Source organism: Pseudonaja textilis, chromosome 15 (assembly GCF_049901715.1).
Source record: "Pseudonaja textilis isolate UNSWEBS1 chromosome 15, rPseTex1.2, whole genome shotgun sequence".
NCBI classification, from domain to species: domain Eukaryota; kingdom Metazoa; phylum Chordata; class Lepidosauria; order Squamata; family Elapidae; genus Pseudonaja; species Pseudonaja textilis.
This window is the reverse complement of record NC_142004.1, coordinates 486,281-502,604: the sequence shown is the minus strand read 5'-3', so window position 1 is coordinate 502,604 and position 16,324 is coordinate 486,281. Positions and strand designations below refer to the sequence as shown.

Here is a 16,324-nt window from a genome sequence, read left to right as displayed (position 1 = left end):
GATTGGGCGGGGGGGTGTGGAGCGCCGGCCACGCCCTTTCGGACTGTTCGGCTCTCCTGGAGCGGCTGCTGGGACAGGTGAGCATCTCTCCCGCCGGCCCAGCATGCACTGCGCGGAGAAGGGTCCAGGCCTCGGGCCTCCGAGCGCCAGGGAGCCCGGCGGGGACCCCGGGAGCTTCTCCCCCACCTCGGACGGACGGCGCCTTTCCCTCGGCAGGGAGGAGATGTGGACGCGGAGCCTGGTGCTCTCCGCCCCGGGGAAGGTGATCCTGCACGGCGAGCATGCGGTGGTGCACGGGAAGGTGAGGGCTTCGCGGCCCCCGGAGGCCGGGCTCTGGGCTGGGAGGGAGGGAGGGAGGGAGGGGGGCCCTTTCAGGCCCTCCGTCTCTGCGTCGCTCCTTCATCGACCGATCCCCGCGCGGCCGGCTCTCCTCCTCCTCTGGGACGCAGGTGGCCCTGGCGACGGCGCTGAACCTGCGGACTTTCCTCCGGATGACCCCGCGGCAGGACGGGCGCGTCTCCCTGCAGCTGCCGAACCTGGGGAGCAGGCGGAGCTGGGAAGCGCCCGAGCTCCGGCCCCTGCTGGCGGCCGTCGCCTCCGGTAGGCACCGGGCGCCCTTGTGGGGTCCCACCTTCCTGCCTTTTCCCCTCTCGCCCCTCTGGGGAGCCGCTCGGCTGCTGTGGACGTGGGTGGGGCACCGTCTACCCGGGGGTGTTGCAGCCCCACAAGCAGCAACAGGCCGCGTCTCCTCCTGCTCCTCCTCGAGGATGTGTCTCTCTCTTTGCGGGGCTCCGAAAACCAGCTTTGCCTGAAAAGGTCCCGGGTGGCGGCCCCAGAGAACCCGCACAGGGTCAGGTTTCCCGAGACTCCTGGGGCTTTGAGAGTTTCCCCAGAACCTCCGGGAGCCTTTCCCTTGCGATCAAAATTGTATCCCTCTAATTCTGCCCCTGGAGAAACTGATCTGCTACTTCTTGATGGTGTGACGCTGATGCATGTGGCACTCATTATAGAAAGGGCTCTCGCCTCCCTTCCTGGGTACAGGTGGTGATGCCTGCTGCTGTGTGTTCTCTCCTCAGGTGAACTGCCTGAAGCGCAGCCGCCCAGCGCCGAACAAGTGGAGAAGCTGAAAGAGTTTGCAGGGGGCGATAACGGACGCGAAGCAGTCCAGACTGTAGCTGCCGCCACCTTTCTTTATTTGTACTTATCTGTGGCATCCAAATGCGGGTAAGATGATGGGTCTCACCTTTGCTGGGTGGCTTTTTCACTCCTGGCAGACAGGATTGCCCAAACCCGCCTTCCCAATTTCCATACGAAGAATTTGGAGGTGTTGATGGAGATTGTGGAGCAGCCCTGCCCTCCTCTGGGAATGTCAGGAGCGGTTAGCAAATGCGTAGGTGACTGCAGTACAAGATAGACGGGTAGAGATAGAGAAAGAATGGGGTACAGCAAAGGAAGGTTGATGACGAAAGACAACAGAGGAAAAATAGATGCTTATTACATGAATTTAAAATCAGGATTGTGGGGTTATTATCTGCAGAAAATAACTCTTTCGTGAGCCATGAAATCAGGGTGTAGATTATATCTATTTTTTTAAAAAAATTGGGAAACTAGGAGTGGGCAACATATAACACTTCTTACAGATTACTTGTTTCTAAGGCACCACATCTAGAAAAACCAGAGGAGAAAATGAGCAAAGGAAAGACCGGTTCTGTGGTCTTACTCGTTCTGTAAGCCTGTTATGACTCATCGTGAAAGCAAAGGAAATTCCGCTCAGTGTGAGGAAAGCAGTGGGTTAAATTGCAAAACTTAATATTCGCAGTGTTCTTCTCTTTCAGGGTTATGCCAGCTGTTGACATCTTGGTCTGGTCTGAGCTGCCCACCGGTGCTGGGTTAGGCTCCAGCGCAGCGTACTCCGTCTGCCTAGCAGCGGCCTTGCTTTCTTTATGTGGTGCCATCAGCTATCCTCTGCAGGAGGGCCAAGAAGTAGCTAGGTAGGAACTGGGAAAGAGAGGAGTCGGGAAATTGTTTCCACCTGTCCAGGTAGAACTGGGCATGTATTAAGGCAGCTTTTTGCCACCTTAAAGCCCTTCATTTGGGGTCTTGTAAGATCGCAGTTCTAGGGGCCCAGGTGAATTGATCACCCTGTCCGGTTTAAAGGACCAGACGCAACAGGTCAAAGGAGGACCAGGGGGGCTGCTGAAAGGCGGGGCAGGCTGAGCTCAACCAAGCCTCTTCTGCTCTTCCAGGTGGACCACGGAGGAGCTGGATGTGGTCAACAGGTTAGCCTTCAAAGGAGAGCAGGTGATCCATGGGAATCCTTCTGGAGTGGACAATGCTGTGAGCACCTGGGGTTAGTCCTCTTGTTCCATCTTTTGAGCTTCTGAATTAGCTCGGGGGCAGCGAGGAGCCTTTGCCCCTCTCTTAGGCACTGAACGGAGCTGGGAACCGCATTCGATGTGGCTTATGATTCCAGGAAGGGATTTGGGCTGCCGTAGACCCCCGAAAGGCCTCCTTTCTCTCAGTTTTTGATAAAGCTTTTTATAGCCAGATGTTTCCGTCTTACTAGTTCAGGTGAAATGGAGCAATTTGGCCGACCACGGAAGGATGAAACATCTAGGGGAACTATTTTTCTTCCCTTCTTTCCCAAATGCTTAGGTGGTGCCTTGCGGTATATTTCAGGAAAAATCTCCGCGTTAAAAAGGTAAGGTTCATTTGAGCATCGATGTTTAGATAGTTTTAATGAGAGTTGCTGGTTTATAAAATAATTTTTTAAACATCAAGATGTATTTTTAGCATGATCGTGTGTGTTGGTGTTTCCTTCACGAAAAGATAGTTTAGAGCCTTGTTTTCGAAGGAAAGCGCTAGCAGCCGTCCCCTGACCCCACTCTGGGAAGGCTTCCTTCGGCAAGCCAGCATCACATTAGAGAGTTTGCATGCTGAGCGTTGCCAGGGCTCAGAAAAGAGATTGCCGGCGAGGGCTCAGCTCCCCCCTCCCCCCCAACCTTCTGCCAACTTGGCCTAATCGAACTTCATTAGAATCTTTCGCAGGGCGTGAAATTGCTCTATTAGCAGCTAATGTTAGACACCAGTTATTCTGATGGCAGTTATTAGAAAACAAAGTTATTTTGGCTTGCAAAATGTGGGCCTTGGTTGGGTCGTTCGGAGAGTGCTTACAACACGGCAAGCTAATTCTAACTAAACCGTGGCTCTAATTGGTGATTAAGCTTAGCTAGCGAAGGCCCCTCCCGCTGCGACGCTGGCTGTACGGCATTCGCAGGAGCGGAAGTGAAGGCTACGAGATGCTTTAGTCCTCCCCCGGGGGTGGGGTGTGGAACGATGGGGCTTGTAATTCCACCGTCCTGCAGTGGAGAAGCTTCTGGGAAAAGTCAGGAGGCAAAGTTGTCGCCCCTCTCCCAGGCTGCAAACTTCCAGGTCCTTGGGGGAAACAAAAGCCATACCTCCCTCCCTCCGGCTGTGCCTGATGGAGTCTGCACACTTAGTTACTGCATAGCAATTCCCAGACCATTGATTTTTAAGAGTCTCATTCTTCGCAGAGTGCCCACTTTGCGGATTCTACTCACCAACACTAAAGTTCCACGCAGCACCAAGGTCCTGGTTGCGGGGGTTAAAGCCAAGCTCCTGAAGGTACTTCATCTGCTTCCTCTCCAAGGCTTTGTGACTGCCCGGAATTTATAGTTGGAGATATGTCAAAATTCACCAAGGGGTTGGAGAGAACGATTCGGAGAGGGGATGTATGAGAAGCGTAGCGGGTGGAGTGCCAGGAAGTAGGAGACGGATGCCCTGTTTCTGGGTGTTTGAGATGGGCGCCAAGAGTTCTTTAAACAGCATTGCTTGCGTCTCTGACCCTTGACCTTTCAGACATCATTTTAGCCAAATATTCTTTGCAGCTCTGCCTAAAGATGCCATTCACGAGGGCCCGTGCTTGCTAACTTTAATAGAAGCAGGAAAAGTAAACCTTATAACTGTGCCAAGATTGCTTAAATAAGATTTCAGATTTTTTAATGCTTTTTATTTTTGCTCTTCCTCCATCTCTCTCTCTCTCTCTCTCTCTCTTTCTCCCTGCTCCCCTGCCCTATCCTCCTTCCTCCTGCAGTTTCCCACTATCATGGAGCCGATTCTCACTTCCATAGGCGCAATTTCTCGGGAGTGCGAAGGAATTCTTGAGGCAATGACTGGAGAGCCATCGCAGGAAGACTACTCCAGGCTGGAGGTAAGCCCTTCTCTTCATTCTTTCCTTGGTCCTCGTACCATGAGGACTAGGAGCCCGCTTTTAAAACAGAAAAACCAGCCCGGCTCATTTCAGTCTGAAGCGCTTGTCCTCCATGTTTCTCCTCTATGAGTGTCGCTGCTTTTTCTCTCAGGATTTGGTGGACATCAACCAGCACCTCCTCAACGGCATCGGGGTCGGCCACGCCCTGCTGGACCGCGTCTGTGAGGTCACTTCCTCCCACGGACTGCACAGCAAACTGACCGGGGCTGGGGGAGGCGGCTGCGCCATCACTTTGCTGCGACCAGGTGAGTCTTAACTGGGCAGCCGTTGCCTTCCTTTGCACAGGTTGGCTTTTTGCTCTTGAATTCCCTGTAAGTTGTGAGTTGGTTGAGTACACAATCAAGTGTGTAAGTGAAAGAGCCCCGCAGGTGTGTTGCACTGCAGCTGTTGGGGGCATATTGGCTTTCAAAGGCTTATGGGCCTCCTTCGGTGGTGCTTCTCGACTCTGGCATCTTTAAGACCTATGGACTTCAATTCCCAGAATTCCCCAGGCAGCATAGCTGGCTGGGGAATGCTGGGAGTTGAAGTCCACAGGTCTTAAAGTTGTCAAGGTTGAAAACACTTCTTCAGGGTTTACCTTAAGGGCCACACTTAAGGCAACCATGAACCATTCTTAAATCCTACTTAAATGCTTCCGAGGCGTCGCTCAGAGCACCTTGCTGCACATTATTTCTTAAAAGTGCCTCTCTGGGTGGCTGTGGCCATTTGCGTGTGAGCCCACGTTCCCATCCTCTCCGGCCAGCCTTTGTGGCTCCGCAGCTCCATTTCCTTCGGCTGCAGATTCTGAGCGCCAAACCTTCCAAGCTGCTTTGGGTGCCGGGGGGGCTTGGGGGTGGGTGAGCGGCTTGGTGATCGCACCTGCTGTCTTGAGTGTCTAACCGGGGAGCACTGTCTCTTGGCAGGCACCGCTCCTTCGGCGATGGAAGAGGCCATCCGAGACCTGACCCACTGCGGGTTTGAGTGCTGGGAGACGGTCATCGGGGCGCCTGGTGTAAGCGCTCACGCCTTGCCGTGCCTGAGAGCGGAAGTGCAGAAGGCGTTGCAGGGCAGCTGACGGGGGCCGTGAAAAGCGACTCTTCCTCCACCTGGGACCAGCCCTGACTCGGACTGGACGTCCAGGCCACGCCCAAGGCAGCCCAGCGGGACTTGGTCAGTCAGGCGGGGAAGGGCGCAGGTCTACTCAGCGGGAGTGGGAGGGCAGGGAGCTGGGTCTTCCTAGCCACGGTTGACACGGCTCTACTGCTAACAGGGGTTTTGGGGGTACGCTAGTGTAAATCCTTCCTTGCACCTTTTGCACACTACCAGGTCACAGGCCCTAAAAGGCCAGGCCAGGTGGGGGGAGTTGCTCCCTCCCAGTGGCTCCTCTTATCCCACCCCCCACCCCCCATGGGAGCTATTAACTGTCTCTGCTGATTTGCCTCTTAATGTTCGATGCTTCCTGGGGAATATTCCAAGCACAGCCGCGACTGCCTTACCTTGGCCTGTGCTTGGGGGTGTGTGGAGGTGGGGCAGGGTCCCTCGTTGATGGGGTGCTGGGTGGCTTGAAAGGGAACGAAAAACGGGACTTTTAAATGCCCTTGCGGCCATTAGGGCCGTTGGTTGTGTTTGGTCAATTAATCAACTCCAGATTTTTGGTGCTAGAGAGACCCCCCGTTGTGGGCTTCTGAATAAAGGCTGGGGTCAAAGGTGGCTCTTTTGGCTTTTGTGTCAGGGCTTCCTTCAGTCCTGGGCTGAGGGGGCGGGGGGCGCTTCTTCCCAGCAAGAGCCACTGTCGGGGTCTGAGGGCCGCTTGGCCTGGACTGGCAGCTGGGTTGAGGGAGGTTTCTCAGCAGGCACAGACACTTGTCTGAACAGCAGAGGGCAGCAGAGACCCATTTACGGAGGAGTTGTGGGCGGGGCAGCTGGGAGGTGCTCTTGGTCTTGCAAAGGGGGGCCAGGATCTCCCCCCAGCAGAGTCACTGCCCCCCCGGCAGGGGACTGTTCTTGCCGCTCTTTGGGGGCTGTGAGGGAAGCTGGGGGGGCACTTCTTATAGGTGGCAGAGCAGGCTATTTTGGGGCGGAGGGTGGGGGCTTCTTGGAGCGTAGACACACACAGAGCCCATATTGGCAAAGTGGGAGGGGAGCCGATTGCCTGCAGAGGCCTCCAGAGAGATTTCTGGGAATTCAGGGGCTGCCCCACTTCGCATCCTCCAGTTATTCATCCTGGTTGTTATTCTTGGATTTCACCTTTGGGGGGGCAACCTTTCCCCACTGCTGGAGGGGGGGGGCACCCCATCTGGTCAGACCCTCTGAGCCGTTTTCTCTGTCCTGGCGGGACTCAGCCAGCACGGGGGCCCTTCTCTGCTCCTCCCGTTGCCCCTTGGCATCCTTTGGGGGTCCTTGGGCCCCACTGCAGCGCCCCCCCCGTCCTGTTAACCCCGGGGGGGTGGGGGGCTGCATGTCCGCAGTGGCTGCTTTGAATGGACGCTCGGGAGACAAAGCCGTTGGGGGAGATAAGAGGGGAAAAGGGCTCCGGATGGAAAATGTCCAAGCGGGGACTGAACGGCCGCTCTCGCTCCCAAGCTCCGAGGGAGGCCGGCGGGGATCGTGTGGCCCAGAGCCCCCTCCCAAGCGTCCTGTCGGTTTGAGCTCCCCTGCAGCGGCTGCTGCGCTCTAAGCCGAAGCCCACCCAGCTAGTTAGGGCTCAGCCTGGAGAACTGGAACGAGGTGGGCGACTCCCCCCCCACCCCCCACCCCCCAAAGCCCACTTCTAGAGGCCTCCAAGTGGGCCTGGCTCCCAGGGTGGGAGGAGCCGCAACTGTGGACGGTGTGAAATGGTGGCCAGAGCCGAGTTGGTGGAGACCAGATGGAGAGCTGGCCGGGGTCCTCGAAGAAGGCTCCCCACGGAACGCCCTGCCCCACCGACTGCCTGGCGTATCGGAGAAGGTTCTTCATCCCCCCCCTGTGAGCCACTTCGGACGTCTCCCTGGTCAAGAGCGTTTCCTTCAAGGGCTACAATCCTGAGGGAGGGGAAAGGCCGTACTGCCGGATCCAAGGCTCTCTCCGGTGCAGCCCCTGGGCCTGGGAAGCCCACCCTCCGCTCCAGATGGGCCACCAAGGTGACCTCAAGGCTCTCTTCAGGGGAAGGAAGCTGCGTGGGCCAGCTCTTGTCCATCAGGGTCCTGCCAAGGGGCCTGGGGGTCTCGGAAGAGCAGAATTGGGTGCCGGTGACTGTTGAGGGTGTGGAAATATCTGCTGGGGGGGCTGTCAATTTCTGCATCTTTTTGACGGGGGGGGGGGGTGCTTCAGACAGACCCTCACTCCTCAGTTGGGGGAGGGGGTGAGACAGGGCAGGTGGGCCGGGGCTTCCTTCACCCAGCGTGGAAGGGCACCGGTGGCAGCCTGTTACTCCGTGATGGATTTAAGGCATGAATTCCACCCCCCCACCCGGGAGCCCCCCATGGCACTGTGAAGGCTTTGAAAGTTAAGTATTACTGTTGGCTTTGTTGTTGCCGAACTACGACAGACAAATTGAGAAGTAGTTGTCAAAATGTCAGTGCACAACAAATCAACATTCAAAATGAGTCTCGGTGCAATGTGGTGTATAATTAAAAAAAAATCCTTTTTAGAAATTTCAGCAAGCATTGGCTTGGCTTTATATTTGTCTGTGTGATTAATAAAGGCAGCTAATTTTCAGACTTTAAAAACAGCTAGAAAATAGCTCCTAATTACATATTAGGCTCCGATCGTCCCCCGCTGTGCTCGGCTGGTATTGGTGGGCCAGGAATTTTGGCAGGGGCTTAATTACATTCTGGGAGCTTCATCTAATTTTAGTTAAATGTAATGTAATCAGCAGCAGATGTCTTGAAATAAAATATGAATTATGAATATATGAAGAAATTCCTTTAAATAATTCTTTAAAAAATAATTGGCCATTGAGTTTTCCCCAAAGTGGCACCGAGCTCGGAGGCTAGGAAATGGGGTCCAATTATGGGGGGGGATGGGGAGCGGGCTGGGGGTGGGGGTTTCAAGGCTGAGTAGGAGGCAGGGGGAGCGAGCCAGCAGTGCAAGCGGACGGACGTTTCCGGAGGGGCATCCAAGGGAGATGAAATGTCGCTGTGCCGCCAGGTCAGCTGGATTTCAACACAGGTCACATTTCCCTCCGCAAAGCAGGGTTGCTGAGTCTGCATTCTGTGCGATGCGTCTTCGGCTTTATTGAGTTTCCCGAGCAATTTGGGGGTCCTGCCACTCCTGAGGGAGCCTCTCTACCTCCTCCTCCTCCTCCTCCTGCAACCCCCTGAGATCAGCTTTTAAATCTCAGCTTATATTGCATTTTTGTGCTGACGCTGCCAGGATGGTGTGTTTGCATCCCTGGTTCGTGTTTTGTTTGGCCGTCTCTCAAACCCAGTGCCCTGGGTGGGGTCTGGGACGGGAGAGGCTCTCAAGGATCAAACCGTAATGTTGAGGCGTCACTGTGCACAAAAAGAGAGAGAGAGAGAGAAGGATTTGCAACTGTGTTTGGAGGGAGGAAGGGAGGGTCCTTGGCGGTTAGCGATGCTTGGAGGTTCCCTGAAGAGTCCATCAACATGAGAGCAGGGGCGTGGCCAGCCGGCGTCCGTGTTGGGGGTATGGCTGCCCCGTAAGGGAGGAGGGGAGGAGACCTCTGGGGTGAGCCAGCCCTGGGGCCCCTGCCCGTCCCTCACGGGCGGGACCTGGGCTTCCGGGAGGTGCCCACCAGAGCAGGCCGAGACCCCCAGCCGATGCCGTTCAACCTGGCTTTGCCCTTCCCTGCCTGGGTTAGCAGCCCCGGCTATTCCATTCCTCAAGGGCGTGACAGGGAGTAAAATTCATTTGAAGAGGAAGAAAACGCAGGCTAATCCTTTCTGGGAGACATTGATAGACTAGCGGCCGGGGAAGGATTGCACAGCAGTAATGAAATTAGGCTAAAACTGCCGGTGGATAACAGATAATTGCCCTTGTCTGTCATCAGGAATAACATCTCCCCCAATGCAGCCACACGAGGAGGAGGAGGAGGAGGACGGACACGGAAGGAAAAGCGGCGTTGATGTCTCCGCTTCCCCTTCCGCCGCCTTCCAGAAGGCAGGGACTCCCTCTCCACCCTTCCTGGGCGCCTCGGGGTGAGCTGTGGGCTCCTGGCTTTTCAGGTGGACCGAGGAGGGGAGAGGCTCCTGACCCCAAGGGCTGCCGCTTGCTTGGGCTCTGTGCCCCTGGGGGAAGCAGGTGGGCCTGGTCTCCTGGCTGGGGAGGATGGGCTGCAGAAGCCAAAGGAATCTGCTGCTGCACCTGTGCTGGGATCCTTCACCCGCGATCGGCACCACCTGGGCAGGTGATCTGGCGGCCAAAGCGGCCCAGCTGTTCTCGGGATCAAGTTCCTTCTGGGAGCGGAATGACTCTGACGTGGCCATCCGGGGTCGACTGGACCCTCCAAAGATTCATCCATCCCTAAGTTGCCCCTCCAGGAGCCACAGTGGAGGCTCCCGGCCCTGGATGACCAGCAGCCATTTGCTGGGTGATTTATTGCGAGAAGCAGAGAGGCTGGCCAGGGAGCGCACAGGCCGGCCGGCCGGCTGCAGGAATGCTTTATGCGCCCTGCCCAGCGGGTGTAATTTACTGCGGATGATGGAGGAATATTTCACTTCCTGTCGTGCGGAGGAAGATGACTTGTGTTTGAAATCCACTTAAGCGGTTCCACTCGGCTGAGCTGGGATGATGCCCGTCTCCTGCCTGGCTCGGCACTTGGGGCTGGCCGCGGAGGAACCCTCCAGCTGCTTTCGGTGCCCCTGCGAACCATCCCCTTGTGAGGGCCGGCGTGAGGGGCTGGCTCTCGGGTCGCAGCAGGAGGCAGCCGGGTGGCCTCTGAACCCCAGCGGGTGGCTGAAGAGAACCTCCAGCCTCAGGGACAGCCCTCTGAATCCCAGGGGAAGGTCCCTAGCTCCTTGGGGGGGGGGCTTCACCCCACTTATACCTTCCCTCAGACCTGCAAAGAACCCCGAAAGGGAGAGAGCCCCTCTTGGGACCCTTCCTGAGATGCACAACCCCCGGGTCTATTTTGCACACGCCAGTGTGGTTTTATGGCCGGCCTTGCTGCAGTTGGCGTAGCCAAGTTGAAAATGGGAATGGGTTTCCTGAGGACGACCCTCTCCTTTTCCCCAAGCGCAGCGGGGAGGATTCCTGGCCCTCAGCCAGCCCTCAGGGAGGCCCTGGGTACCAGTTGGCCCCTCTCCCTGCAAACTCCGTGGACGGGAGTGGGAGTGAGGTTGGCTCTGCTTTCCAGCCTCTGGATGCCGAGAGGTCAAAGGTCGGGAGAGCTCCTGCTTCGCCCCCAAAAGCTCTGGATGGGCTGCTGCATTGGCGCGGTCCGGCAACCAGGAGGGCCTTCCTAAACCGCTGGTCTTCAGGAGCTTCCCTTCGGCCACAGGTGGGACAAAGACCCCTCGCTCGCTCCCTCCCTCCCTCCTGCGTTTCAAGGAGAGCCCCATTGACAAGCAGTTTGCCCCAGGAAGCGGCCAGCTGTCCGGCCAGTTCCAGCCTCCCCCGGCAGCAAAGGTGTCCGGACGGATCATCCGAGGCAGGCTCCTTGCTCCCCAAGCCTCTGCCCTGCGCCTGCCCAGATGGTGGTCAAGGGCTCAGTTGCCGGCCCAGCATTCAGGCCATCCAGCTCCCTCTCAAAATCTGGGCCTGGGGCTGAGCCAAGTGCCAGAAAGCCTGGAGGGAGGCCGGGAGGGGCAGCGCAGCCGCTCTGCACCCCGGGATATAAGGAGGCCTTGTCTGTATCTGGGCCTGGGACGCTGCTGCTTCTGGAGGCAAACGAGCGGCCGGGCGCTGCCCCCGTGCAGCAGCGAGTCCTCTCAAAGCCGGCCAGTTGGATTCTTCATCTGCCATTTTGCTTTCGGCTGCATAAACCGGGCAGATTAGCCAGCAGCTGCACCGCGAGGGTCCCTGAGTCGCTCACCAGGAGGCCCGGCCCAAGCCCAGCTGGCCCTGAGCCCTGACCGGGACCCCGCTACCCCCTCCCTCGCAAGGTCTGCGGGACCTCTTCCCTCTGGAGCAACTGAAGGGCCCCTCCCCTGCCTGCCTTCCCTCCCTCCCATGCAGGACGAGCGCCAAGTGGCGTGGATGCGCCCAGACAAGGACAGGGGAATTGGCCAGGGGGCTGCCTCCCCAGGGCCACTGAAGGGCAGAGGATACTGCCTTGGACCCGCTTCTGGTTGGGAAAGGGGGGCAGAAGAGTATAGCCCCCCTCCCCATCCTGGCACTGAAAGGAACCTCTTGTGCTGGAAGATTCCTCTGGGCTTGGGGCTGTTGGCAGCCCGTTTCCACCTGAGCTTGCATCTCCTCCGACCATGGATAATCTGAGCTTTCAGGAAGGCCCCCTATCCCGGCAACCCAATTCCTTCGTCCTCGGCTTGGAGCATGCAGGTAGATTGCCTCCGAGCAGGGAGGCTCCATCTTGGGCTTTTGGCAGGAGGAAAGGGGCAAGCTCTCCCCCTGCTTAGAAGTCACCGGTGAGGGCCCCCTCCTCACCCGGGTGGGCTGCTTCCGTGGCGCTGTCTTTGACACCCATCCCTGATTCTGATGGCAGCTGATTACATAATGGAAAACTTTTGTTAACACTCCACCAAACGGCAAACAGGAGCGAAGATTATGAAGTAGCTGACAACCAGCGCAGAGGAGGTGTGAAATATAATGCCCCTAATGTGGCAATTAGACAAGAACAACTCTTTCCTGTCTCTTTCATCCGTGCCTTTTTTTAATTAGCATCCAGGCGCAAAAAGCGGAGGGAATCTGCTGGGGCGGGGAGCACCTTGAAAGGGAGCAGCCTCAAGGCTGGCTGGTGAAAGCCCCCCGTTGTTCTGGGGGCCCTTGAGCAGGGAGGGCAGGATGGGCAGCGCCTCCGTCTTCACGAGGGGCAGGAGGAGGAATCCTGCACACAAAGGGGAAAGGCCTCCCTGAACAAGCTCTTCTCGCCTAAAAACAAGCCAGCATCCTTCCTGTGGCTGCCTTTCCCAGCCAGAGCCACTTGGCTGCAGGGGAGGAAGGGAGCCAGGCTTTCCCCAGGCCTGCTCTGGGCCCTGCCTCAACTCCCCTGGAGCTCAGCCGGAGGCTGGAGGTGGCAGCTCTGCCCGGTCTCTGCCAGGGACACGCCATGTGCGCTTGCACGCGGGCTCCCGAGTTCAAGGGCAGGAGGCAGCTGTCGGCAGCTTCGGGAACGGAGCAAAGCCGGAGCAACGTAGCCATGTGCTGCCTAAATAGATAAGCGGGACTCAAGTTATCGTTTTAGATAAAAGAGGACGATCAATTGCATGAGGATCAGCTCCAAACGGAGGAAAAACGCCGGAGGGAAAGCTGGAGAGAAAAGCGGGGGGTTGGTGGAAATTAAGCAGAAGTAAAACCGCCATGAAACCCGGACCAGGGAATCCAAGGTTCCTGTCTCTGGGCAAACTTACAAATGGAGGGTCCAAAACCTCCGCTGAAACGCTCTTGAGTCCTGGGGAAGGGTCACCCTGCCCCCCCCCCACCCCAGGCAGCCTCATGAAGCCTTGAGCCAAAGGGCCCCCCACCCCTCCTCAGCGTTGTGGGTGCTCAGCTACAGCAGCCACGGACCGATCGGAAAGCCCGTCCGTCGGCAAGACTGCCGGGTCTGGGAGCGGCTTTTCCGAGGAGGGGAAGGCGGGAAGGACGCAGCCAAAGGCAGCAGGTGTTCCTCCGTACAAAACGAAAGTCCGAAAGCACCAGCCGACTTTTCCCAAATAATTAAAAAAAAACAACAACCCTAGGGAGCAGGCCATCTCCCCCCCCCCCCGCCTTCCCTGAAACTTTCGCCCTGGGCTTCCTGCAGGATTCACCAACCAAGGACCCACCAGCCCTTCTGGTGAGGCTGGGGACAATGGGAGCGGTGGTCCTTTCAGCCTCTGGTATTGGCAGGCCCTCCCCCCTGAAGGCCACGGCGGGGGGGGGGGGGCTCTCTTGGCTGCTGCGCCAGCCTTGCTTTCCAAGCCCACCCGGGCTCGGAGCCCCAGGGGTTCACGGGCCTCTTTGCACCTTCCTGAATTATGGAGTGTTCTGTTTTGATGTGCTAATTAGCCTTTATTAATGGAAGGTCGCCTCTTCCCACTTGGGTCACCTGCCTCTGTGCCACAATCTGTCGCTCGCTCGCTCGGCTTCGTGCCACGGAGAGTGCCAGGAGTGTGTGTGCGTGTATGTGTGTGCGTGCGTGCGTGCCAAAAGGGCATTCAGGAGGGAGATTTGGCTGCGGATGGGAGCCATTTTTGTACCAACCGCGCCCAACTCCAGGCCTCCTCCTCTCGTGGCATTTGAAGGGCATCGTCTGGTTAACACAGATACCTGCAAATAGGGGGCATTTTCTAAATGGTGCTGCAGAACTGTTGACTCAGAGCAGGAAGAGCAAATTGTGAAGGAGGCAAGAGGGTGCCCTACACACACACACACACACGCACACACGTACACACACGCAGAGGGATTATTTTGCCTGGCACCTGGGGGCAAAATGGGGGAAAACCTCCCTTTTTCTCCTCAGGCCTTTGGGGTCTTCGGACTTGGCAGCTGGCGTAGTCTTCCCAAGCTTGCCCCTTTGCCTGGGGGCACCGAGCTGTTTCCTTGCTTCTTGCCCGTGCCAGCGAGGTGCAGTGGTTAGAGCAGCTTCCTTGACACCCCCTCCGTGGAGGAATTTCTGTGCCGGGTTGGAGGGGCAGCGAAGGGGCTCTGGTGCCCACCAAGCCAAGGCCGCCTCCGTCTTGCCAGGCCCCAGCTGGCTCTGCCTCCTGCTGGATTGGGGCCGTGTGCCTTGAATGGCAATTGCAGCACAATAAACCCTATTAAGGGGGACTTTCTCCTCCCGCACACCCTCATTACCACGTGCCAGGACTCCTGGCCTCCTGGGATCGCGACTCTAATGAGGCCAGGATGTATGTGTAGCTGGAAAATTAATGCTTATGCAGGTTAATTTGTTTTTATTAAGTACATCGCATGAGCAGCAGGGCTGCCTCTGAGGCCGGGGAGATGGCACTCAACGCACTGGGGGGAGGGGGGGTTGGAGGGTCCTGGGGGGGGCTGGCGGTTGACTCCCTTTGCTGCCAGTCTGTCTCTTCTGTCCCCAAGGGACGCTTGGCCCCTCCCTGAAGGAGGAGCCTGGCTGCATCCCTGGCCTCACCCCACCTGTCCTGCCCTGCAACACCCCCCCATCAGATGCATCTCCCCTGGGTGGCTTCCGGCTGAGGGAGGCCTGGTTTGCGCCCTGGTGTCAGTGGGCAGCCTCGGGGGCTTGTGACATTGGTGGTCGGCTGCTAGGAAGGATCCTTTTCTCCTGAGCTCCTCCGTCCAGCAGGTGAGAAGCAGGAGGACCGGCGAGGGCATCACCTGTGGCTTCCTTTTAGGCTGCCAATACCGGCCCAGCCTCTGTTTCAGGATCCGGCCCACTGGAGCTCCCGGTGCATTGCTCAGGGTTGCTGTGGGCTGCCCGGCTGGGCGGCCACCACCGTTGGGAGAGGCCGGAAGTTGCCAAGGTGACCTGAGAGCAGGGAGGGGGGTGCGTGGGTCTCTCCCAGGGATGGAGGCTCCCTCGGCTGCAGGGCCAGGCCCTCCATCCCCTTGGATCAAACGGCCTGTATGGGAGTGGGAGGAGGAGGAGGAGGGTCCGGACACCTGTGGCCTGAGGGCCTTTGCCACCCACCTCCCACCCCCAGCAGCTGCCAGGAGGGGGGAGGGGGAGGCCACCCACCTCCCACTCCCAGCTAATGCCCAGAGAGGAACCCCAGGAGCAGAGAAGCAAGGAAGAAGCCAAGGCAGCCGGACTAACGGTCTCTCTGCTCGGAGTTTGTTCGCTCAGCCAGGGTGGGGGGCTGTTTCTTTGGGGGGCTCAGATGCTCCAGACCCCTCAAGAGTTTGTAGGCAGAAGCCCCCCCACCCATTGCTGGCCCTCCGTTCTAAGACTGACAGCTGGGCATCAATTGGCAGAGCTGGCTTGCTCTAAACCGCCCTGGCACCTCACCTGGACCATGCGCCATCCTGGTGGGAAGCCCTGGGGCTCCTAGCCCAGCCGCAGCTCGGAGGCCTGAACCCCCCACTGGCAAGCCCCGAAATCCCTTCAATCGCTGCCCTGGTTCCATGCAGGCAGGAAGGAAAAGCCGGGGAGGAAGAGAGTCGGGTGAAAAAGGTATTTTTGTCCTTGCCAACTTCAGCTTGGCTTTGGCTCTCCCGCCTTCCCCTTATTTGCATTGTTCTCCACCCAGGGAGATTCTCCTTTTTTTCCCACTGAAAAGGCTAAATGATATACTGACACCTTAATTACACCCCATTGTCACAATGTAGCTTGGAAATTGCATTACTGATATGAGAAGAAAGGGCTCTGGCGTGTACGTGTCAGAGCGTTTGATTCACGGTGGCAGGTGGGGAATGACACAAATAGGAACTTAGAGGAGTCACACCCTGCTTTGTTGGCAGAAAGCGAAGCGGGGGGGGGTTGGGGGAGCAGCTGGTGGGGCCGGAGGGCCGGAAAGGATGGGGCAGGCCTGGGGTGGGGATGCGCCTCCCCATTTCGAAGGGTGCTCAGCCGTCGAGCATCCACAGTCCCACTCTCTGGCTTTTGAAGGGCCTGCATGACGTGAAAGGAAGAAGGGGCGGGAAGGGAAGAGGAAAACTCCAGCATTGGGGCTGATGGGGGCTCCGCTCTTCCTGCAAGGAAACCGGTTTTGATGGAGCCGACACGACTCCAACTCTCCTCACAGCCGGTGGGCAGAATTTGGAGGGAGAAATGGACGGACCTGGGACAACGGTTGCATTCAAGGGAGTGTTGGCTGTGAATTCTCATCGTTGTGGGCTTTGAATCCTGGCTTAACATGAACACTGAACCTCACTGACAAGGATTTATCAAAGAGAAAATGAGGTCCGTCCTGTCAGCGGATGACCTGACACCCTTCCGGTCTCAGAAACGTTGCTAAATGCATTTTAAAAAACATGGCTTGTCAGATGGGGAAAGAAAAAACACCAGCTTTGGAAGCAAATGTTTAAATGAGG

At 57.4% G+C, this 16,324-nt stretch overlaps 1 protein-coding gene across 2 annotated transcripts; it reads left to right on the top strand.

Annotated features, from left to right (window-relative positions):
• The first annotated feature begins 5 nt into the window (after positions 1-5).
• Positions 6-5,980, top strand: MVK (mevalonate kinase). Of its 2 annotated transcripts, XM_026719432.2 has the most exons (11): positions 10-77; positions 217-301; positions 450-600; positions 1,077-1,224; positions 1,836-1,991; positions 2,247-2,350; positions 2,656-2,701; positions 3,555-3,645; positions 4,115-4,231; positions 4,383-4,536; positions 5,194-5,980. In XM_026719432.2, exons 2-11 carry the CDS (start codon positions 224-226, stop codon positions 5,343-5,345), a joined length of 1,197 nt encoding a protein of 398 aa, XP_026575217.1. In that variant the 5' UTR covers positions 10-77; positions 217-223; the 3' UTR covers positions 5,346-5,980. The 2 variants fall into 2 exon arrangements, with proteins under 2 accessions (XP_087769085.1, XP_026575217.1); XM_087912959.1 differs by having other exon boundaries at positions 6-301.
• The last annotated feature ends 10,344 nt before the right edge of the window (positions 5,981-16,324 follow it).